Source organism: Hemicordylus capensis, chromosome 2, assembly GCF_027244095.1.
Source record: "Hemicordylus capensis ecotype Gifberg chromosome 2, rHemCap1.1.pri, whole genome shotgun sequence".
NCBI lineage: Eukaryota > Metazoa > Chordata > Lepidosauria > Squamata > Cordylidae > Hemicordylus > Hemicordylus capensis.
The window spans coordinates 50,415,386-50,438,850 of record NC_069658.1 but is presented as its reverse complement, the minus strand read 5'-3'; the positions used below and the strand labels follow the sequence as shown (position 1 = coordinate 50,438,850).

General features: G+C 45.7%; 1 protein-coding gene across 10 annotated transcripts in view; it reads left to right on the top strand.

Moving 5' to 3' along the window:
* The window catches only part of TMEM171 (transmembrane protein 171), a 30,717-nt gene extending 7,252 nt beyond the window's left edge, over positions 1–23,465 (top strand). For 3 of the 10 annotated variants that reach the window (XM_053297840.1, XM_053297842.1, XM_053297845.1), the window contains exons 2-4: positions 7,977–8,688; positions 13,073–13,226; positions 22,277–23,465. In XM_053297840.1, coding sequence (XP_053153815.1) covers positions 8,058–8,688; positions 13,073–13,226; positions 22,277–22,313 — 822 coding nt within the window. In that variant the 5' untranslated portion in view covers positions 7,977–8,057 and the 3' untranslated portion in view covers positions 22,314–23,465. Of the gene's footprint in view, positions 1–5,212; positions 5,340–7,976; positions 8,689–13,072; positions 13,227–19,082; positions 19,284–22,276 lie in introns of all 10 variants that reach the window. The other 7 variants (XR_008316545.1, XM_053297846.1, XM_053297844.1 and 4 more) reach the window with 7 other exon arrangements.

Below are 23,465 nucleotides of genomic sequence, written 5' to 3'. Positions count from 1 at the left end.
GGGAAACTGTGTGAAACCGTGTGTGTGTGTGTGTGTGTGTGTGTGTGTGTGTGTGTGTGTGTGTGTAATGCTTATTTTGCAAGAGGGGAGCCAGTGACCCACTAGGTCCAGGCTCCAAAATTACCTAGCTGCACCTCTGGTGGCAGGGCATGATGGGTGCTACCTACCACCCAACCCACAAAAGAAATAGGCAAGCGGGTGATTTTTAACAAATCAGAAGGTTAGAAGTTTTAACCAAAAGGTTAAAAACTCATTTAAAATGGCCCGCTTGCCCATTTCTTTTGTGGGTTGGGTGGTAGTTAGCACCAATCATGCCATACCACACAACCCACTTAGGTGTCCCTTGGAGCAACCCATGGGGAACAATGGGAATGTTTCAAGTTTCCCCATTGTTCCCTATGTCTGTAACAAGCTGCATTCACAGAGTGCACATCCAAGTTTTGCATTGGAATTTGCAATGCATTTTGCAACCCTACCTTGAAAAACACTGCAGAAGCAGAGTAAAAGGGAATCTGTATCTCCCATCACAGAACACACATTTCAAACACAGTTCAAAAATGGCCAAAAAAGCATCCTGACTTAGAATCCACTGCCAGCCACAATACTTGTACTGCAGTAACATCATTGGCACAAGTTGCTCTCTCACACACAATTATTACTCCTTACGTTACTTCTTAGCATTGCAACAGCTGCCACAGCAGCATCCTTAGCAGTAAGCATAGTCATATGCTCAGCTAGAGCAACTTCAGGCACAAATTGACAAAGAAAACCACACGGCTCTGTGGTCGCCAAGAGTTGACACCAACTTGACGGCACAACACCTTGCAATGCAGATTGCAGAGCAGGGCAGTGAGTGAAGCACAGGTTAGTCTCAAGGCCAGACATGGAGCTCATCACAGCAATCACCCAGAAAAATTACATACACAGAGAGAGACCTGCCCCACTGTCCATTTCTTGCCACAACACTATCTCACAAACAAAACAAACCACGATTCACGGGACGAAGGCACCCAAGTACTGCCTTTGTCAATCCAGCAAAACCAGATAGTTATAACAGCAATAGCACAGCATATTATACTCAGTGCTGAGAAAACCACAAAATCAAACCTTCCTTCCATACATCCTGATGTTTCATCTACAAGAGAGGCGCACAACAATGGCTCTCTCTGCTTCCCAGTCCCTATACATTTTGAAACTCTCTCCGTTTAGGTCCCCCCCTCCCAGCCAATGGGGGCTCAGTTGCCCATGACAACATTTGATTTGTATGAAAACAAGCCAACTCAGAAACAATTAGATCACAAGCCAATCGGAAGCCAATGCCAGAGAACCAATCAGCAAGGGAACAACAGGCCACCAAAATGGCGCACAAAACATTTTGACTCACAATGGGGCTGTTTTGCTCCAAGCTTGAAACAGGCCCTTTATTTAAAGGGTGTTTTGAGCTGAAAACATTCAAAATGGCCTATTTTGAGTTGAAACGTTTCGACATCAAAATGTTTTGCACATTCTTAATGTGTATATGAGAGAGAGAGGGAGAGAAGTTTATTTGGTCATTGACCAGCAAAAATGTGTATATGTGTATATCTATGTGTTAACATGGCCAGATAAAGGTGAAAGTGTAATTAATTCACTAGTCACAGAGGAGTATGATTCAATAACATTCAGGACAAGACACCCAAAATAATTAATCCAGTCCTATTTTTGAGGGAGGCTACATGGGCTGCTTCTTCATGTTCACACCTATGGAGGATCTGCACTTCTGCAGAACTTCATTTGGATCTTTCTACAGTTTTTCAAGAGTTTGGGCATCTTCCTCTTGGTGGAATCATGCATAACCCTATAAGTGTGACCGCATCTTTTCATTGAACTAAGTTGATAGTAAAGATGTACAATTCAATCCATGCCAAATTGGGGGTGATTCATGGATTTAGAGGAAAGCTGGTCTTGTGGTAGCAAGCATGACTTGTTCCCTTAGCTAAGCAGGGTCCGCCCTAGTTGCATTTGAATGGAAGACTATATGTGAGCACTGTAAGATATTCTGCTTAGGGCAGAGGTTCCCAAACTGGGAGCCTCCAGATGTTGCTGAACTACAGCTCCTATCATCCCCAGTCTCAATAAATTGTAGCTGGGGCTGATGGGAGTTTCAGTTCAGCAACATCTGGAGGCTCCCAGTTTGGGAACCACTGCCTTAGGGGATGGAGCAGCTCTGGGAAGAGCAGAAGGTTCCAGGTTCCCTCCCTGGCATCTCCAAGATAGGGCTGAGAGAGACTCTGTCTGCAACCTTGGAGAAACCGCTGCCAGTCTGGGTAGGAAATACTGAGCTAGATGAACCAATGGTCTGACTCAGCTTCCTATGTTCCTATTATTTGACCTCAAATCGAATCGTTCCTAAAATGGAGGGCCTGATTTGAGGTCAGATTGAATCAGCCCTAGTTATGACACAGATCTATTTGCACGATTTGGGTCATGGTCACTATTTTGTCTCCCTTGCTGATTGGCTTTCTGCCACGGTGCTTTGCCCATTGGAGGAAGGGAGGGAGGGAGAGGGGAGGGCAGTAGTGGAACAAGACCAGTGGCGGCCCCACTCGCCCCGCCCCCTACGTCTGATGTCTGTGGGAGTTAGCCACACCCCCGCATCTGACGTCAGACACAGGGGGCGTGGTCTGGCTTCTGAACAGGACCACACGGCCCTGTTCAGGAGCTAGATTGGGGCCAGTGCTGTGTCTGCAGCATGGCCAGAAGCAGCTCTCCTTGCCTTTAAGGCAGGGAGAGCTGCTCCTGGCTGTGCTGCGAATGCAGCGCTGGCCATTTAACTCGCAAACGGGGCCGCGGGGGTCCGTTCAGGAGCTAAACCAGCCCCCACCCCACATCTGACATCAGACACGAGGGGCGTGTAGGGGCCGTGAGATGTGGCCCCTGAGTGGCAGTGGCCTGGGTTCTTTGAACCCGGTCGCCCAATGATGGCTACACCCCTGGGGGAGGGAGTTTCAAAATGTATATAAGGCGCTGCCTGGAGGTAGAGAGAGTCATTGTGTTTTGTGCCTCAGGAGGGAAGGATCATCAGAGAGACTGCAGCAGCACTGAGAGCAGAATGGTGGGTCTGGGCCTGCCTGCCTTTAAATTTGCAGTGCCAACAACTGCTTTATTTATTTCCCCCCTAACTTTTAAAAAAATTGTACCAGCAACACCAGTGGCTTTAACTGGGTGCTGCTTTGAATTTTATTTTACTTAGATTTATTTTTCTTGCTTGTAGCCAGCCCTCAGTGGATTTAATAACTGGGGAGCTGTGCTGATCACCCTCCCCCCCCCATTATTTTAAAATTGTACCAGCAACCCCAGTGGCTTAACAGGGTGCTGCTACCTGCTTGGAATATATTTTTTCTTGTGTGGTTTTTTCTTCCACACAAGCTTGTTGCTTTTTATCCCCCTGCCCAAGCTTATTGCTTGTAGCTAGCTAGCCCCCAGTTGCTTTAATAACTGGGTGCTGACCTGGGTTCCCCCCACTCTTGTTGCCCCAAGCTGCACCTCTTTGCCACTGCTGCTGTCTGTGCACCTGTATTGGACTGAATTATTATTTTTATTTTTCTGCAGGCTGGTATGCTGTGACTTCTGTCTGGTGCCCAGCCTGTACAGGCTCTCTCTGTCTCCCTTCCCACCCCCCAAGTTATTTTGTGTTTTGATTTAAATTTTTATACCGCCTTTCATTAAAACAATCTCAAGGCAGTTTACAAAACATTTAAAACAATATAAGACTATGAAACACACAATAAAAATAATTGAAATACAATGTTGCTCTATTATTTATTATTATTTATTTATTTAAAATATTTATACTCCACCTCTCCAGTACACTACTGCTCAGGGTGGCTCACAATAATAAATGGTATCTAATAAATAATATGGTATCTAATAATAGATACCATATACAATAAAAGTAATAAAATTAACCAAATTAAGTAAACAAAAGTCAGGTTAAAAACCACAATCAGTATTAAGTTTCAAATTAAAAGTTATTTTAAAAGCTAAAAATTGAGAATTATAAAAACTAAAGAACCTATCATACGTAACCAAAGACGGAGCATTAAAAAGCCCCCTTTAAAAGATATGTTTTTAGTTGTTTTTAAAAAAACACTGAGGGAGGGAGCATGGCTAAGCTTTTCAGGGAGGGTGTTCCAAAGCTGGGGGGCCACAACTGAAAAGGCCCTGTCTCTAGTCCCTGCGAACCCGATCTCTGTTAGTGGCAGATCCATGAGCAGGGCCTGAGACGATGAGCGGAGGGCCCTGGCAGGTTCATATGGGCAAATGCGGTCCAACCCCAAGCCATGTAGAGCTTTATAGGTCAAGACAAGCACCTTGAATCTATCTTGGAAACGGACCGGTAACCAATGAAGCTGCTGCCAGATGGGTGACTCAAGAAGCGACTAGCGCCCACAAGCATCCTTGCAGCAGCATTCTTACCAGTTGAAGCTTCCGAACAATCTTCATGGGCAGTCCCCCATAAAGCGCATTGCAGTAGTTCAATCTAGATTTTACCAACGCATAAGTGACTGAGGTCAGGTCTGACTTCTCTAAGTAGAGTTGCAGCTAGCATACCAGCCATAGTTGGTAAAAGGCATCTCTGCACACCGCTACCACCTGCACCACCAAGGACAGCGTTGGGTCCATAAGCAATCCCAAGCTGCGGACTTTGTCTTTCAGAGGGAATGTGACCCCGTCCAAGAACAGATTTACCTAACTACTCGGATGATCAGTTCTATCAACCCAGAGCACTTCCGTCTTATCTGGATTAAGTTTCAGCTTGTTTGCCCACATCCAGTCCAGAACAGCCTGCAAGCCCCATTCAGAGCATCCATTGCCTCCCTGGTATCTGCTGACTTAAAATATAGGTAGAGCTGGGTGTCATCAGCATATTGAAGGCACTGAAGCCCACACCCACAGATGACCTCTCCCAGAGGTTTCGTGTAAATGTTAAACAGCATGGGGGACAGAATAGATCCCTGTGGCACCCCAAAGGCCACGGGATAGAGCAGGCATCCCCCCAGCACCACCTGAGTATGACCCTCAAGGTAGGAGCAGAGCCACTGTATAACCATGCCTCCAAGTCCCAACCAGGAGAGACATCCCAGAAGGATACCATGGTCAATGGTATCGAAAGCCACTGAGAGGTCCAAGAGGATCAACAGAGTCACACTTCCTCTGTCTTATCTCCCAGCGTAGGTCATCCACCAGGGCGACCAAGGCAGTCTCCCGTATCCAGGTCCCGTATCCAGGTCAGAAGCCAGACTGGAAAGGATCTAAGTAATCAGATTCATCCAGGACTGCCTGGAGCTGAGATGCCAGTAAGAATTAATCTGCCTACTTTCCTTTCACTATCCCTACAATTGTACTAAATGTGGTCCAAATGATTTAGGCATTTCACAAGCTAGCCCACTTGCCCCTCAAGCATTTATGTGTCCGCTTTCTTGGATTGGGGTTGATGATATCATTACAGACTACACCATTGAGGTGTCCCTATGTGTCACTCACTACAACTGTACCAAATTCGGTTCAAATCAGTTAGATGGTCCACAAATTAACCTATTTGAGCCTCAAATGTTTATGTGTCCACCTTGTTGAATCGGGGTGGATGACACCATCGCAAAATACACTATTGTGGTATCCCTGTGTGTCCCTCACTACATCTGTACCAAATTTGGTTCAAATTGGCTAGATAATCCACAAGTTAGCCCACTTGTGCCTCAAATGTTTACACGCCTGCCATCTGGAATTGGGGTGTATTACGTCATCATAAACTACACCATTGGGGTATCCCTACAACTGTACCCAGTTTGGTTCATATTGTCCCAGGCATTGCAAAGTTGATAGTGGGGACACACACAAGGACAAACACACACAAAATGCCAGGTGATCTTAAAAGCCTACTGGAAAGCCTAGTAAAAATACAAATCTAATTAAAAGTTTAAGAAACACCACACTAGGACCATAAAATACAAAGCAGCAGCTACAAAAACAACACTCATATAAAAGCCTGGGTAAGAAGCCAAGGTTTCACTTGCTTTATAAAAACTTTGATGGAGACTGAGGAGCGGATGCCCATTGGAAGAGCATTCCAAAGTCTGGGGGCAATAACTAAGAAGGCCCTGTCCTGTGTGCATGACAGCCAAACCTCCATCATTATTGGCACACAGAGCAGAGAGGGCCGAAACCCTTGGGAGCAGGTGGACCCTCAGGTCTCCAGGGACCAAACCACTAAAGGCTTTAAAGGTTAAAACTAGCCCTTTGGTTTTGACCCAGAATTGGACTACACAAATTGCACACGGCGTGTGGACAACATCATGTAGACGCCCTGTAAAATCTCTCATAACTATCACTGTCTGAAAGCACCTTGTCATGGACCAGCCTATCACAGCCCCCGCTCACAATAGGGACTCAGTCAGAGTCTGACTTTGAGGAGGCAAAACCAGCACTAGCAACCAACATCCAACACAAGACTGGAGCCTGGGAAAGTCTCAGGGCTAGGGCCCTCCAAGGAGGCTCCCTCACGTCCTGAGCTCCCCAGGCAGCATCCCCAGAACCTAAACCCTGAACCCATTGCTGAACTCGCCTATCCCACACGATCATGTCCCCGAATGTCTGCACATCAGTGCCAACAACAAGCTTGGCCTTGGCAGATAAAGAGAAGACGTGCCAGACTTCACAGGGGTCATCTGGCCTCAGAAGTACTTAAGGGCTCGTTCTGCCTCTGAGCAGCATTGAGTCAACTAGTTCCCTTGGACTTCTCCAAGGCTTTGCAGACTGTTTTGCCTTGCAGGCAGCCAGGACATGACACGACACAACACAGTCAGACTTCTATCCTCCATTCTTGCTGGGGGTAGGAAAAGGGAAGCAATGGGGGTGGAAATTGTTTTGGACTTTCCACTGACTTCTTTGTGGGAGTTTTTAATTTTCACCACTTCTTTGCTGGCATAACATTATGCCTCCAGAGGACCCTTGAAAGAACACAGCATTCCAACTATCTTCTTGTCTCCTGCTAACTAAGGAAAGAGACACCTTTAAAAGTGTCAATTGTCTTATATTTAGCAGGGGAAAAGCAACTGGCCCTGTTAAATCCCAGCACAGCATACTGGTATCTATCTTGTCCCTCTTTTTAGATTGTGAGCCGTTTTGGGACAGGGAACCATCTTGTTTGTTTATTATATAAGGATGGCTGGCCCGCCATCCAGAAAGTGGGGGAGGGGCAGAAGTGGGCACCCGGCCCAGCTAGTATATAAATATTTGTAGTTGCCGTTGTAGTAGTCTTTTCCTTCCCTACCATGTCCCCAATTCTGCTCAGCTTTCTACCTTGCATTGGCAATGTTCTGCTGGTGTAATGGTTCTATCAGCAGTAGATCGCATGGCATTGATTCCCAGGCATGGCATAGATCCATCTTATTTGTTTATTGTTTCTTTGTCTAAACCGCCCTGAGCCATTTGGAAGGGCGGTATAGAATAAATAATAATAATAATAATAATAATAATAATAATAATAATAATAATGATGATATCCTTGGCCTCTGCTAGAGCAAGGAGTATAGATGCACTGCTAGAAAGAGGAGAGCTGGTCTTGTGGTAGCAAGCATGACTTGTCCCCTTAGCTAAGCAGGGTCTGCCCTGGTTGCAAATAGACCTGATGTGTGAGCACTGTAAGATATCCCCCTAGGGGATGGAGCCGCTCTGGGAAGAGCAGAAGGTTCCAAGTTCCCTCCCTGGCATCTCCAAGATAGGGCTGAGAGAGATTCCTGCCTGATACCTTGGAGAAGCCACTGCCAGTCTGTGAAGAAAATACTGAGCTAGATAGACCAGTGAATGGTCTGACTAAGTATATGGCAGCTTCCTATGTTCCCCATGCAGCAGGTGTAAATCAGCAACAAATTACTCTGTAAGATATATACTTATACTCTCTGATTTAATAATTACAGTCATCTTTCTTTTTCCAGGGCTACTGAAGTGACATGTCATTCTGCTCTCCATAGGAAACACATTTTTTCTCCTTGGCTTGAAGAGGATTTAAAAAAATAATGTATCCAGTGCCTGGGTCTATGCATGGAGCAGGAGGAGACAATGGACATCCTAGAAAACTGATCTCTTTCTTGTTTGTTTTTGGCATTACCTTGTTATGTGCTGGATTTCTGCTTTCAATGTTTGTTTTGCAGACATGTCCAAGCGGAGCTTTTGGTGACTGTAAAGGAGCCCTGAAAATCATTGGGCCACTGCTAGCAGTTGTTGGACTAGTCTGCATAATTCTGGCACAATCAAGAGCGAAGGGCTACCTCAGAGAGGTGCAGCTGCAAGATGACCAGGTGTACGGGTTTGTCTTTTGCCGAGGAAACTGCCAGTTTGCGCAGTTCCTTGTCTTTGGCTTTTTGTTTTTGACGAGCGGGATGCTTATTAGTGTCCTTGGCATTTGGATTCCTGGCTGTAGCCCAGGGTGGCGCTACCAACAATTTAACCAGAGCAATATGTCTGATGTTGAACTCCAGGACTGTGGATTTCACTCAGTTCAAACCATGGGCCCTTTGATTGTGCTGATTGGGTTATGTTTCTTTGTGATTGCTCACATTAAAAAGAAACAAACCTTAAATCTCGTCCAAGAGTCTTCTGTAAATGAAGAAGAGCAACTGAGTCCCGAATCGTTTCAAGTCACAGTAGGTAAGTGAAATGACCTTGTGGTCTTACCAGTGGGCATCTCTAGGTGGCAGCAGCTTAGGAGGGATGTGCCTGTTTCTTCTCAGCAGCTGTATAGGAAAGGGTGGGTTAGGAAGAAGACAGTGGCAGCAGCATTTTGAAATGGGGAGAATGAAAGAAGGAGAATGGCATAAGCAGCCATACAGCCAAACAGGGAGAAGGGGAATATTAGTTGCAAAACTCCAGATCTGCCCCTGAACATAAGAACAGCCCTGCTGGATCAGGCCCAAGACCCATCTAGTCCAGCATCCTGTTTCACACAGTGGCCCACCAGATGCCGCTGGAAGCATACAGGCAGAAACTGAGGGCATGTCCTTTCTCCTGCTGTTACTCCCCTGCAACTGGTACTCAGAGGCATCCTGCCTCTGAGGCTGGAGGTGGCCTGCAGTCCTCCGACTAGTAGCCGATAAGAAAACTGAGGGGAGGTTATTTCTAAGGGCTTTGGGGGAAGCAGACTCCTTGGAACAGCTGTGGGGGCAATGATCCTTGCTGGATTTATGAAAGAGTGGGATACATTTTATGAAGGATAGTAGCATTATGTTTATAAAGAAATTCACATCACATACATTACCCCAGTAATCCTTACAACAGCATTCTAGACCTTCTGTCAATGGTCGCACCATTTATGTGCTGAGGCAAATAAACTTCAATGTCTATGCATTTGTTCTTAGCAGGATGGTGGCCGGGGAGCAGAATATATGTACGATACAGAGAAAATACCGTATTTTACGGACTATAAGACGCTACAGACTATAGGACGCACCTTAATTTTAATCCAGTTTTTCAGGGTTTTAACATATTAAACTGTTATCAACTATACCGAAAAGCCCTGCTACCGGTAGCGCCAGGAAAGGACTCTCAGCCTTGCTTCAGTTTGTTCTCCTTTCTTCTTGCCTCAGATAAGTCCTCTTTCAATTGCTGCTACTCCACTCCTTGTTTTCTCTTCAACCTGCTTCTGACTCTATTAAAAAACAACAACACCTCTTTCATTTCCCAGCTCTCCGCTCCTCACCAGTATGCACATACCAGATGAGGGAGCTCTGCTTTCTTAATTCTTTTCACTTTCTTCACTCCTGCTAGCTCCAGGAAAGGACTTTCAGCCTTGCTTCAGTTTGTTCTCCTCGCCTCAGATAAGTCCTCTTTCAGTTTTTTGGTACTCCACTCCTTGTTTTCTCTTCAACCTGCTTCTGACTCTATTTTAAAAAAAACCACCACCCTCTTTCGTTTTCCAGTGCTCCACTTCTCATCAGTATGCACATACCAGAGGAGGGAGCGGCTACCACTTCGGCTTTCTTAATTCTTTACACTTTCTTCAGCTGAATATGCTTGCAGAAAGTAAAACAGAAAGCTGAAAACAATGGTGTTGCTGGTGGTGATGTAATTGCATGATCGGGGAGTTCACAGGCCTAGCGGCGGAGGGTGAGCTGGAGCGGCAGTCCCCAGGCTGCATAGAGTTAATAGCATCGTTTAGCATTGTTTGCTGGGGGATACCCCTCCCCCTCGGGCAGGCTTGCGAGTAAAAGACGCACCTGAATTTTGGTGGCTATTTTTCGAGTGAAAAAATGCGTCTTATAGTCCGTAAAATACGGTAGTTACTGGAAGTCAGAATTAATTACAGTTAAACAAGCACATGACTGATCAGAGAGAAAACTAGTTATGAAAATATGCTCGCTAGCCACTGTCATATCTAATATAACCTAGTTCTTAAAGGGAGAAATGAGGACTTGTCACATTTGCCACTACCTCAGCATGAGGGGAGTAAGCATAGAAGAATACTTGACTGGAAAGTTTGAAAGAGAAAGAGATGTTGGAGTGGCTTGGTGTCTGTCAAGCAGCGGGTGATGTTTTCTTGTAAACAAAAGTCATAAAGGTAATAATATGAAATAAGACTGACACAACGGGAATGTCTTTATCATTCATTCATTCATTCATTTATTTATTTATTTATTACATTTTTATACCGCCTTTCGTTAAAAGAAAACCCCCTTACTTTATCAAGTAAAGCCACAGAAGTAAACCTTTTTACACAAAACCTGCCCAAAAAAGGAAGCTAAAGAGGAAAAACAGATAATCAGTATCTTATCTGAGGGGAAAACTGAAGCACTGGCTGATTTTTGTTCAATAACCTGTATGAGATAAAATAGCTTGCCTGCTGCATGTTTGCCATGACAACGGTGTTCTGTGTGAATACCAGCATGAATGTTTATACAATGCACTGAACCAACTTCATAAGAATTGAAGGGAAATAACATAGTTATTTATATGTGTTCTATATTTTGTTCCTCTATATCCATGCTCTGTGTATGATAATTGTTCTGTCATGCATCCACATAAGAATTCTGTGACGCATCCTAGATGGTAGGACTTGCCTAAGGCCAGTGAGGTTGCCAAAGGCCAATGAACCTCCTCAATGAGGTTCAGAGCTGTAGGGATGTGAGCTGGGTCCTTACCTATCTGAACATGGTATTCTAACCGAGTGACTTGTGATCCAGCCAGCCATCAGTCTCGTATTGTGGCCTGCTACAATACTTGATAAATCAACACCCATTTTTGAAATCTTAGGCAAGTGGCTAAAACAGGAGGTATACTGGCAGTAGCGGGGTGAGACCAGCGGCGGCCTGTGACCAGCCACCACCGTGGCCCTGCTTGTCCCGCCCCCTACATCTGACATCAGATGTGGGGTTAGCCACACCCCCGCATCTGACGTCAGACGTGGCGGGGAGCAGTCTGGCTCCCAAACGGGGCCATGCAGTCCCATTCGAGAGTTAGATTCAGGCCAGCGCTGCGTTCGCAGAGCGGCCAGGAGCAGCTCTTCCCTGCCTTAAAGGTCGTGCAGCCCCATTCAGGAGTTAGATTGAGGCCAGCGCTGCATTTGCAGCACGGCCAGAAGTGGCTCTCCCTGCCTTTAAGGCAGGGAAGAGCCACTCCTGGCCACACTGCGAATGCTGCGATGGCCATCTAACTCCCAAATGGGGCCATGCAGCCCAGATCAGGAGCTAAACCAGCCCTCACCCCCGCATCTGATGTCAGATGCGAGGGGTGTGTCGGGGCCGCGAGGGGCGGCAGCCCGGGTTCTTTCAACCCAGTCGCCCAGTGGTGGCTACGCCCCTGTATACTGGGTCTCTGGTGAGTAGGCCCAGCCCAAGGATTGCTGGCTCCCCAGGCAAAGCCTAGCTTTGGCGCTCCTGCCACCTGTGTGGGCAGGTGCCTCCCATCATCCAGGTAGCCAGCCTGTCACGGTGTGTTATAGTGATGCTTCTGCACAACATGGCAACATGATTATAACATGCCATGGCAGACTGGCTGCCCAGATGCAGTCCGCAGGAGCAGTGGGTGGAGTTGGTGAGAACAAGTGGGTGGCCAGCCGGGCAACAGGGATGGGAAACACTTGCTCAGTCACCTGCCCACTTGCATGACAGGAGGTTCACACGCCAACAGGGATGGGATTCCCCACATTGGCATACCAGGTATGGCACGTGACCCAGGCCATCGATGCCCCTCCCCGCTTGGCGCCCTAGGCAACTGCCTAGTTTGCCTGGTGGATGGGCTGGTGCTGGTGAACTGCTATATGTGGCCTGATGGGCTGAATTGATCTTAGTCACAAGTTGTGTAGCCCTGTTCTCTCCATCCCACTACATTTGCTAGTTAATTTGTAGCATCATATACACAACTAGAGGAGCTTAGGTGATCATTCCAAATCTGAACATGATTTAAAATCTCAAAGAAAAGCAAAAACACCATAGTTATATGCCAATGTAACTTTGCAGATTCTGCAGTGGGCATCAAAGAGATGTAACTTGATCAGGCGGAACTTCTTCTTATGGGCTAATGAGCAGTGGCCAACATGCTGGACAATCCAACACTGGCGTTTCTGATCCACTGGAGCAGCTGTGAACGTGAAAGGCAGCCCCAGTGGAGTTGCAGAAGCAGGCACTTATGCAATGACCAAAAATAACTCACGAGCACTTGCATCACACCATTTCCATTGTTTCTAATGGATGTAGTGGTGCAGAAGTGCCTGTGCACTGGTTTAGGTTGTTGCATAACTGCCTGCTTCCACAACAGCACTGGGGCTGCCTTTCACATGCGCAGCAGCCCCAGCGGGTAGGAAATGCTGGCGTTGGACTGCATTGTATGTCAGCTGGTATTCTGCATGCTCATACATTTCAACAGGCACTATTATTATTCTCTTACCAAGTATACAGTATGGAAGGACTGGAAAGAGTTTCAACAATTGCAGTGATAATGCCAACAAATATGATGATTCCTAATTAAATACACTTTACAAGAAGGAATGTTCCAGGTATTGTTTCAAAGAGAGCAGTTGAAGAACTTTAACACTTTGAAGGTTTCCCCCCCATAGGTGATACTATAATGGTGTTCCCACCTCCACCACCACCTTATTTCGCTGAGCCTCCGTTGCAAGCAATCACCCCTAGCCTTGTGGCAAGTGATTTGCCTTTAGGTGAAAATCCTCCACCGTATCACAGCACTTTTAACTGGTAAGTCCATTTTTATTTTTCCAAGGTGTGTGGAGGGCATCCGTCACATGATGGGTTGTCAAGCTCTGCATGCTCCGAGACAGGGCCAATCAAATTAAAGCCCGTCCTCTATCCCTTCAGCTCCTCCTTAAGTGACCCAGTTCTGGGCCTGTCTAGCTCTGTGAACAGTTGTGTTACTTGTGAGATCTCAGCCTTTCTCTTTACCTTTTAATTCTCTGTGTGCAAGGGGGGGAAAGGAGTTGCACGGCTTGGTTTTCGTTTATTAATTTTTCGTTCCGTTTGCCTTTACTTCTAAATTTCCGTTCAGCCTTTCCCCCCAGGTTCTCCTGTTCTTACCATCCTCTCCCTTGCTCATCCTTTTCTTTGGCTCCACTTTGTTACTCTGCTCTCCGGTGTGTGTTTTATCGACGTGGCTTGCCTCCCTTTGTTTGCTCATCCTTTTCTTTGGCTCCACTTTGTTAATCTGCTCCCCGGTGTGTGTTTTATCTACGCAGCTTGCCTCCCTTTGTTTCCGTTCCTCTCCACGTCTCTAAGGAGACTTGGTTTCATCTATGGAGGTAGTTTACGGAGGCGGCATGGAAGTCATGCATACAGGCGACATGTTGAAGGGCTCCCTCTCTGAAGGTCCCTTATCTGATGCATGGGGGGTGCCGCAAAGACGGGAGCTTCAGCCCCGATTGCCGTCCAGAACGGCGAAGGAGCTGAGGGCTCTGAGAGAGCTGGGGGCGTGACGGAACAGCAGGCGGGAAGCCCGATGCAGACAATAGCTCCTAAGCCGCTCAAAGTGCTTAAAAAGACCAAGCATTTGAAAGGAAAAGACGGCAGTAAATCGAAGGAAAAAAAGAAACATGCCTCTTTTCCTGCCCCCCTGAGTGAGCGGCTACAATTATGCGCAGTAAGGGCACAGCAGCCCGATAAGTCGCGTAGCGATATTCCCACCAAAACCGGGTCCGCCATTTTAAATGCTCCCGAGCCCGCAGCAGCAGCAGCTTTACAGGAGAGTGCCGGATCACTATTAAATGTTGTAGGCACTGTGCCCTTGGGGCATTTGATTTTGGCGGGATCTACTCTCCCTGGGGAACCGCAGGCTTCTGAGGGAATAATGACGCTTTCAAATGAGGAGATTGCAGATCAGGCGGCAAGTATTATGGGACCTAATGGTGAACAGCTCTCAGTTAAGGAATTACAATGGCTGGGTAATTTTGTTAAGAACCAATGTATGGCATTAGTTTCCCCTTTGCTGGGTCAGTCTAATACAATTGCAAATTCGGGGGTGCCAGTGGGGGCTTCTGCTAACACAGTTACAAAGGGCGCTCCTAGCCATAGACCCCACCGTCCTTCTTTCTCGTCATCACCAGATTCCAGCCCCTCTAGATGACAAATTCCTGTGGGGGAACGTGTCTGGTTTGCTAGAAGGTATAAAAGGCATCGTTTGGGGAGGGGGCATGGCGAGTCATCATCATCTGACGGGGATGTGAGTAAATCTAAGAGATCATGTGGCACTGAGAAAGTTGGTCCGTCAGTCTCCTCTATGACTCGTGTGATGACAGAATGTTCTCACCAGACCACACAAAATGAGCATAATATAGACCCTAGCCCTAAGGGCCCTCCTTGTGGACCCGGTTCCAGTTCCTCGGGTACAGAAAAAGAGGAGGGGGAACTCTCTGATGAGCAGTCGCCAACGGAGAAACCTACTACAGCCAGGCTTTTCTCAACGACTGAATTTGAGATCTTGCTGGCAAAGGCTAAGAGGGCTATAAAAGACGTCTCTAAGGAGACTAGTGGCCAGCCATATTCAGGTCTAGACCAGGAGGTGTTCCCATCAACGTCGACATCTCCTGCCACAGTACCTTTTCCTTCCTTGTTTAAAGAGGTCATGATGGCTGAATGGGGTACTCCGGTTTCAGCAAAACCTATTTTTCATTTCCCTAAAAAGCTGTATAATCTGCCTTCTGAAATTATGTCCATGTTAGCTGTTCCAATTGTAGATGCACCAGTGGCACAATTGGTGTCTGGAGCCTTGGTGAATAGAGAGGGAGAAGAGTTTTTAAAATCTCCAGAGGAGAAAAAAACTGACCATCTGCTGCGCAAGGCCCATGACGCATCTTCTACGGTGATAAGAGTGGCGTCTACTAATTCCATCTTCGCCAGAGCAACAATCCTGTGGACGAAGGAACTGGCAAAGCTGGTGCCTCCGGAGAATGTTAAGCTACGCCAAGGTTTGAACAAGATAGCAAGGGCTTCTGCTCTTATGGCAGATTCTAGCTTAGATTGCCTCCAACATGCCTCTAGATCTATGGCGGCTAACGTGGCGGTAAGAAAGGGCCTCTGGTTGAGACATTGGAAAGTCGATGCTAAATCTAAAGCGGCGTTAGCGGCCACCCCCTTCAGGGGCACTAAATTGTTTGGAGAGTCCTTAGAACCTGTTCTTGTTCAAGACTCAAGATAAGAAAAAGGCTATGCCAGGGGGGCGAGCAGACTCTAGGAGACCCTTTCGAGGTAGCGGAAGCAGTTTTCAAAGCTCCTTTCGTCCCTATAGATCCTTTAACTGGTTTAACCCTTCGAGTTATAGAGAAGGGTTCAGGGACCGCGAATTTAGGGGCGGACAGTACAGGGCAAACGAGCGTCTATACTGGAATGGCAAGGGCAGAGGTACCGGGAGGGGCAGAACGGGAGGTTTTTCTTCTAACCAAACCAAGTATGCCTGTAAGCAGTGACTCATTCCCGGTGGGGGGCAGGTTGAAAGCCTTCGCCCAGGCCTGGAAATATTCCACCACGGACCGATGGGTAAATCAAACTATTACCCAGGGTTACTCTATAGATTTTTTGGCAACTCCCCCCGATTTCTTCTTGGAAACTCCGGTGTCCAATTGCCCAGCCAAGAGGAAGTTGATGGAAGTTGCAATCCAACATCTATTAGAAATTCGGGCTATAGAATTGATCCCTATATCATCAAAGCTAGAGGGAGTTTTTTCACGCCTGTTTCTAGTACCCGAGAAGGACGATTCCTGGCGGGCTGTTCTAGACCTGAAACGTCTGAATCACTTCGTGCAAAAGAGGTCCTTCAGGATGGAGTCTCTCAGAACCATAAAAGCTACTGTTCTTCCGGGGGATTGGTTGGCCTCTTTAGACTTATCCGAGGCCTATTTGCATGTTCCGATTCAGACCTCTTCCAGACAGTATCTGAGGTTCGCTTACGACCAGAAGTTTTATCAGTACAGGGCCCTCCCCTTCGGGCTCTCTTCAGCCCCGTGAGTCTTCACAAAGCTGATGATCGCAGTCGTGGCTCGTATCAGGCAGGAGGGTATCCACTCCTATCCGTATCTCAACGACGTTTTGATTCGATCAAATTCGGCCCCCCCAGGCAAGAAAAGACGTAAAACGAACGGTCCAAATTATGGAGGAGCACGGCTTCATCATAAACAGGGTAAAAAGTCACCTTGTCCCATCACAAGTGTTAGTTCAACTGGGGGTGCTCTTCAGTACGGTACAGGCAACAGTGAGTCTCCCAAAAGAAAGGTTAGAGAAGATAGCATCAGCAATAGAACCATGTCTACACAGAAAGAAATCTTCTCTGTCTCATCTTGCACATATTCTGGAGTTAATGATCGCCTGTTTGGATTGCGTGCCGTGGGCAAGATGGCACTCCAGGCCACTGCAGTGGCTTTTGCTCCCACACCAGGAGGCGATAATGGAAAAACGAGTTTTGTGGGTGAAAATCCCACGGAAGGTGAAGCATTCTTTTCTATGGTGGCTATCGACAGCCACGGAGAAGGGGCTTTCCCTAGCAACTCCCGAAAAGATTGTGGTAACTACGGATGCGAGCCTGTCCGGTTGGGGAGCACACTGCACCAATTTGCACTCCCAGGGGAGATGGGTACAGAATGATCTGGTACACAACATAAATTGGATGGAACTAAAAGCGGTCAGGTTAGCGCTCATGAGCTTCCAAAACATCTTAGAGAAACGGCATGTGTTAGTACGTACAGACAACATCACTGCAAAGGCACACATAAATCATCAAGGGGGAACTCGGTCAAGATCCCTGATGCAGGAGTCAGATCTGCTTTTCCAATGGGCGGAGCAGCATCTGGAGTCAATTTCGGCAGAACATCTCTCGGGAATCGAGAATTTACAAGCGGACTGGTTGAGTCGCCAGTCTCTGGATCCTGCAGAATGGTCACTGCATCAGGGGGTGTTCGAAATGATAGGGCAGAGGTGGGGTGTGCCACTGGTGGACTTATTTGCATCTCACCTCAATCACAAAGTTCCGAGGTTCTATTCCAGACATCAGTGTCATCAGGTGGAACAAACGGATGCATTGGTAACCAGGTGGCCTCCAGGCCTCCTGTATGCATTTCCCTCTCTCCCAATTCTAAGTTCTGTCATCAGGCAGGTGTTGCTCGAGAAGGCAGAGCTGATATTGGTAGCTCCATATTGGCCGCGGAGACCGTGGTTTTCAGATCTAATGAGTCTACTGATCTGTGCTCCGTGGCCTCTGCCATGCAGGTCAGACCTGTTGATGCAGGGACCCGTGTGTTACTCGGACCCGGATTGGCTAAGATTACACGCTGGAGGTTGAGCGGCAGTGCTTAGTTAGCAAGGGCTATACTCAGAAGGTGCAGGATACTATCATTGCAGCCAGACGGCCTTCCACGACACGCATTTACCAGGTGACGTGGTCGGCTTTCTGTAATTGGGCAAAGATTAACGGCGTCATTCCGTCAGAGGCTGGTGTCTCAGATGTTCTCAATTTTCTCCAGCGGGGTATTGAAAAAGGTCTACGCCCCAGCACTCTGCGACGCCAGACGTCCGCTTTAGCCTCAGTCTTGGCTATTTCCGGTAAGGGGACTCGTGGCCTTCATCCAGACATTCGAAGGTTCTTAAAAGGGGCTCAAAACCTAAGCCCACCTCCTATACATAGGTTTCCTTCGTGGGATTTGAATAGGGTGTTAAATGCTCTCACTAGGGCCCCATTTGAACTCCTTCGTTCAGTATCCTTACGATTGTTGTAATTTAAAGTTCTTTTTCTCATTGCATTTACCTCGGCCAGAAGGGTGTCGGAATTAGCGGCTCTCTCAGTTAGAGATGAACTTTGCATTTTCCAAAAAGATTCGGTGGTTATGAAACTGGATCCTACCTTCTTACCCAAAGTGAATTCCTTGTTCCACAGGTCACAGACTATTGTTTTACCATCCTTTTGTCCTTCACCTCAGCATCCGAAAGAAAAGCTGTGGCACACTTTGGATGTTCGTAGAGCTCTGTGCATTTACATTAGGCGCACCAAAGGTTGGCGTAAATCGGACTCTCTGTTCGTGTCCTTTCAACCTTCTAGTTTGGGTTTAAAAGCCTCCAAGGTTTCCCTGGCCAGGTGGATTAAAGCAACAATCGCCTTGGCTTATGAGTCCCTCAGTTTAGCTGTCCCTCATGGGATCACTGCGCATTCTACCAGAAGTACTTCTACTTCAGCGACTTTTTCTGCTAGGGTTCCTCTTGAGCAAATCTGTAAGGCTGCCACTTGGTCTTCTGCCTCACTCTTTATAAAACATTACAAAATCCCATCTTTCTATGAGGCACAGGCGGCAGTGGGTCGCACTGTACTTCAAAGGGTGGTATAGACATCTGCTGCCCTCCCTAGTAAGGGGCTTGGGTACGTCCCATCATGTGACAGATGCCCTCCCCATACCTTGGAAAAAGAAACGTTGATAGACTTACCGTGAAGAGTTCTTTTTCTGGTATGGGGAGGGCATCCGGCCCTCCCGCGGATGTGGGAGATGAGCTTATGGGTGGCGGGGCAACTCCTAGGGTACCCAGATTGCCTGTCCCTGTGGTTTATTTCTACTATTTCTGTTTAAGCTAACTTGTCTGGGCTGAGTAAAGTGTGTCCTCAGATGTATCCTTCTTACGCTCTACACGACCAGAACTGGGTACTTAAGGAGGAGCTGAAGGGATAGAGGACGTGCTTTAATTTGATTGGCCCTGTCTCGGAGCATGCAGAGCTTGACAACCCATCATGTGACGGATGCCCTCCCCATACCAGAAAAAGAACCCTTCACAGTAAGTCTACCAATGTTTCTTTTTAACTTAAATGTTTTGTATATGGGTTAATGGATATTTGTTATCCAATTTTAGTACATACAGAGGTCATTCAGACAAGCAAAAACTGTGTTCTATCTGGGTTTGGGAGCTGTGTGTGCTCCCAATTTTTGGTTGTGTGGGTTCCCTCCTATCTTGCTTCCACACTATAACTTCTCCCTTCTCCTACCTAGTTGTCTGCACCCACACAACTGAAAATTGGGAGCACATACAGCTCCCAAACCTGTGTGTGTGTGTGTGTGTGTGTGTGTGTGTGTGTGTGTGTGTGTGTGTGTGTGTGTGTGAATGACCTCACAGTGTGCTAATATAAGGGCCAAACTAGACATCCATGTTCTGATCACCCAACAAAAAATTTTCACACTTAAAAGCAGCTGGGAGGATGAATCGGATAAGTGCCATGGTGGTGGGGAAGATGGGACTAACTTTTTCCCCCTATGCCCTTTCTCCAATTTAAATCATCTTTCCCCACACACAACTGCTTTTAGCCTCAAAAAGGGGGAAATACGGGTACCCTGTGTCTTTCTCCCTCTGCAGCAAGCTTGTGAAGAGAGAGGCAATTTAAGTCAGAAACAGTGCAGAGAAAAGGATTAACACTCCCTCCAGTGCTGTGACCCATATCCTATTGTTTCCCATGGCACAGCCACTCATAAGTCAATCACACTTCGCTCATGTCACACCTAGTATTATTTATTAATGCTAATATTTTACATGCCACATTTCACCAAAAGCATTCTCAAAGCAGCTTACATAGAAGAAGAAATAAGATTATTTCCTGACCCAAAATGCTCATACAAGATACATGCCAGTAACAGCCTTTGGAGAGATGTGGCGAGGTAGGAAATAGTTGCTCTACCCCTGTAAATGTCATAGAGCCACCACTTTAAAAGGTGCCTCTTCGCCAAGTTAACAGGGGTCTGGTGTGATCCTAACTCTCTTAAACTAGGCATAATCTTGTAACCTCTTTAAATATTAAATTGCTATCATCTCAGCAAACCAATGGAGGAGCTTGAATTTGAACTGGGATTTGAAAAAAGCCCACCTTCCAAGGAAATAGGAGAACATTCACCAGCTGCTGGAAGACTGAGGCAATTGAGGCAGGAGAGAACTGAGAAAGAACTGGGACTACTGAGTTGTTTAATGGTTGAGGAACTATGGGCCAGTTAATTATTTATTATTATTATTATTTATTTTAGTAGTATTTTATTATGACTATTTATATACCTCTTTTAAACAAAAAGTTCACAAAGCAGTTTATATAGCAAAATGAATGAGAAAAATGCTTCCTTGTCTCAATCTCAGTCTAAAAACAAAAGCAAGACACCAGCAACAGCCATTGGAGAGATGCTATGCTGAGCTAAATATGGATAATTGCTATTCTTCAGCTAAATATAAGAGTGCTTCCACTTTAAAATTCACCTCTTTGCCTAGGTAGCAGTTGTGTGAATGATACAATTGTTCACCATTCAGTTTTTCAAGAATTCACAGGTTTTTATAAGAACTAACTCTTCCTCTTCTATGACTCTGGAGTTTAATTGCTGACTTGGCAGTTAGACCTGAGGAAGACTCCAATCAGCTGACACCCACCAGAAAGGCAAACAAGACAAAGAATAGGAGCAGTCACGGAATGAAGCAAGTAATGAAGAAGGAAAAAATTCCTGCCGTGACTAAGAAAAACAAAAGTTCATGTGATAAGAAACCCAAACATGGAAACTGTAGGTCAGCATAGAAAATATGTATATGGAAATGAGAAATCAGAAATAAATAACACACACACACACACATATATATATATATATATATATATATATATATATATATATATATACACACACACACACACACACACACACACACACACACATAAATAAAGAGCCCATAATAATTAACCAGTAACATAAATAACCAATCGTTATAAAACTAAACAGGATGATACCATACAAATAATATATACAGACAATTACTGTTTGTCTGTATATATTATTTGTATGGTATCATCCTGTTTAGTTTTATGATGATTGGTTATTTATGTTACTGGTTAATTATTATGGGCTCTTTATTTGTGTGTGTGTGTGTGTGTGTGTGTGTGTGTGTGTGTGTATATATATGTTATTTATTTCTGATTTCTTATTTCCATATACATATTTTCTATGCTGACCTACAGTTTCCATGTTTGGGTTTCTTATCACATGAACTTTTGTTTTTCTTAGTCACTGCAGGAATTTTTTCCTTCTTCATTACCCACCAGAAAGGGACAGCTGGTAAGGGCTCCTAGAAAAGTCTGAAGGTCTATGATGCAGCAGTTTTGGTGAAGCTAAACAGGTTCTAGATCTGGTCAATGTTTGGATGGGAGACCACCTATAATGCTATTGTGAGCTGCTTGGAGGAAAGGAAAAATGTGAATATAGTAAACGTTTAAGCTTAATTCATAATCACAGAAATTCTACCTTTAATTTATTTTAAAATATGTTTCACGTAATTCCCATTGTTGTACTTCCTTGCCTATGTCCTGGTTTTTGTGAATCCTCCAGGATGGAATTCATGAATCAGCTGCATTCCCTGAGACAATTAGGGCTCCTTCTCTTATAGCTGACCTTTACAGTTACCAATCACTTCTGGGTAGAGAATTGCATGTACTTTTCATGTTTACTGTCATGTAATAAGAATGCACCTATGTCATTTTTATTGCTGGATCAACCATTTCTTGATCTGCTTCCTGACATCAAGCACAACTGATGTCTACCTTCATAATAGGTGGTGATAAACATGAAGGATGCACATGATATCCATGTAGGAAATTCAGCATGTACAAAGCAACCTTTGAGCTCTTTCAGTTAGAACAGAGGAATCTGGAATTGACTGTATCTCTGCCAAATTTAAGTATTTTGGTGTATAAAAGAAATCTAAATATGCTACATTATTAATTATTATTATTTTAATTATTATATATTTTGCAGGGCACAGAATGCTGATGTATCACGTCCAGTTGCCTGAAGAGAAACTAAGCTGCTGTAAACAATGTAAGGAAGTGATTCACCTTCTGAGACTTTATCTGTTCTCTGTTTCCCCTCAGAACCACCTCAAAAATACAAAGCAAAAGAAGGAGCTATAAATAATAATTGTCTTGTCTTCTCCCTGCAATACCCAGTTTACTCATTGCCATCCACTTCAACTGTAAGAAATGCTCAGAGCTAAAGCAAAATGGATAGGAGAGGAAATGTATAAAATGAGGAGAAAAAACAATAGGAAGATAAGCTGGAAGAAGGATACATAAGCCTTAACACACCTGGGCTTCCTTAGTAGTCAGCAGCACAGAAAGTCCCAAAGGCAAAGCAACAGAGGAAACTGCAGCAGAAGCCCTGCCAAACCAAGACTTCCATAACCAGCGAAGTCCACAGACAACCCAAGGCAAGGCAAACCACTGTGAGAAACTTCCATAAATGTATCCATGATAAGGAAGATCCCCAAACCTTAGTAGCTCTCCGTTTGGTACCTGTTGTATATGTGTAGAATACTCAGCCACTATCTGGACAAAATTCTAAGGCACTATGGGTATGCACGAACCAAAAAACCCAGTTCAAATTCAAACCAAACTGTGTTGCTCTGAACTGGTTTGGTCGAACCGGCCGGCTGGCCTGGTCCATTTATCGAACCAGTTCGGGTGGTTTGGGTGATCAATATACTTGTAAAGGGGAATCCGCTGAGGCAGCCAGCAGCCACACCGGCTGGGTAAGCAGCTTTTTACCTCTTTCGCTGCGCCACACAGCCACCCCTTACCATGCCGAACCAGTTTGCCAGAACCGGGCCTGGTTCCGTTCAGTCACAGACCGAATCATCCCCAGTTTGGTCCGTGATCAAACCTCCAAACCGGCCCCAGTTTGAGGCGAACCAGTTTGGCACGAACCGTCCATGCACATCCCTATAAGGCACACACCAGTTGTAGGAAGGAGACATTTTGAGTGGATTTGTATTACCGTTTTCCTTCTTTGGGGGCTGTTAACAAACTTGAAAGTAAAGCCAATGGTAACCTGAGAAACCAGTGGAAACACTGAGTGTTTTGTGTTTGGGCAGACCTTCACATTCCTACATTGTGAAACTGTAAGTGTGAAATTTAAATGTATTAAATATTGTAGTACAAAAACAGCG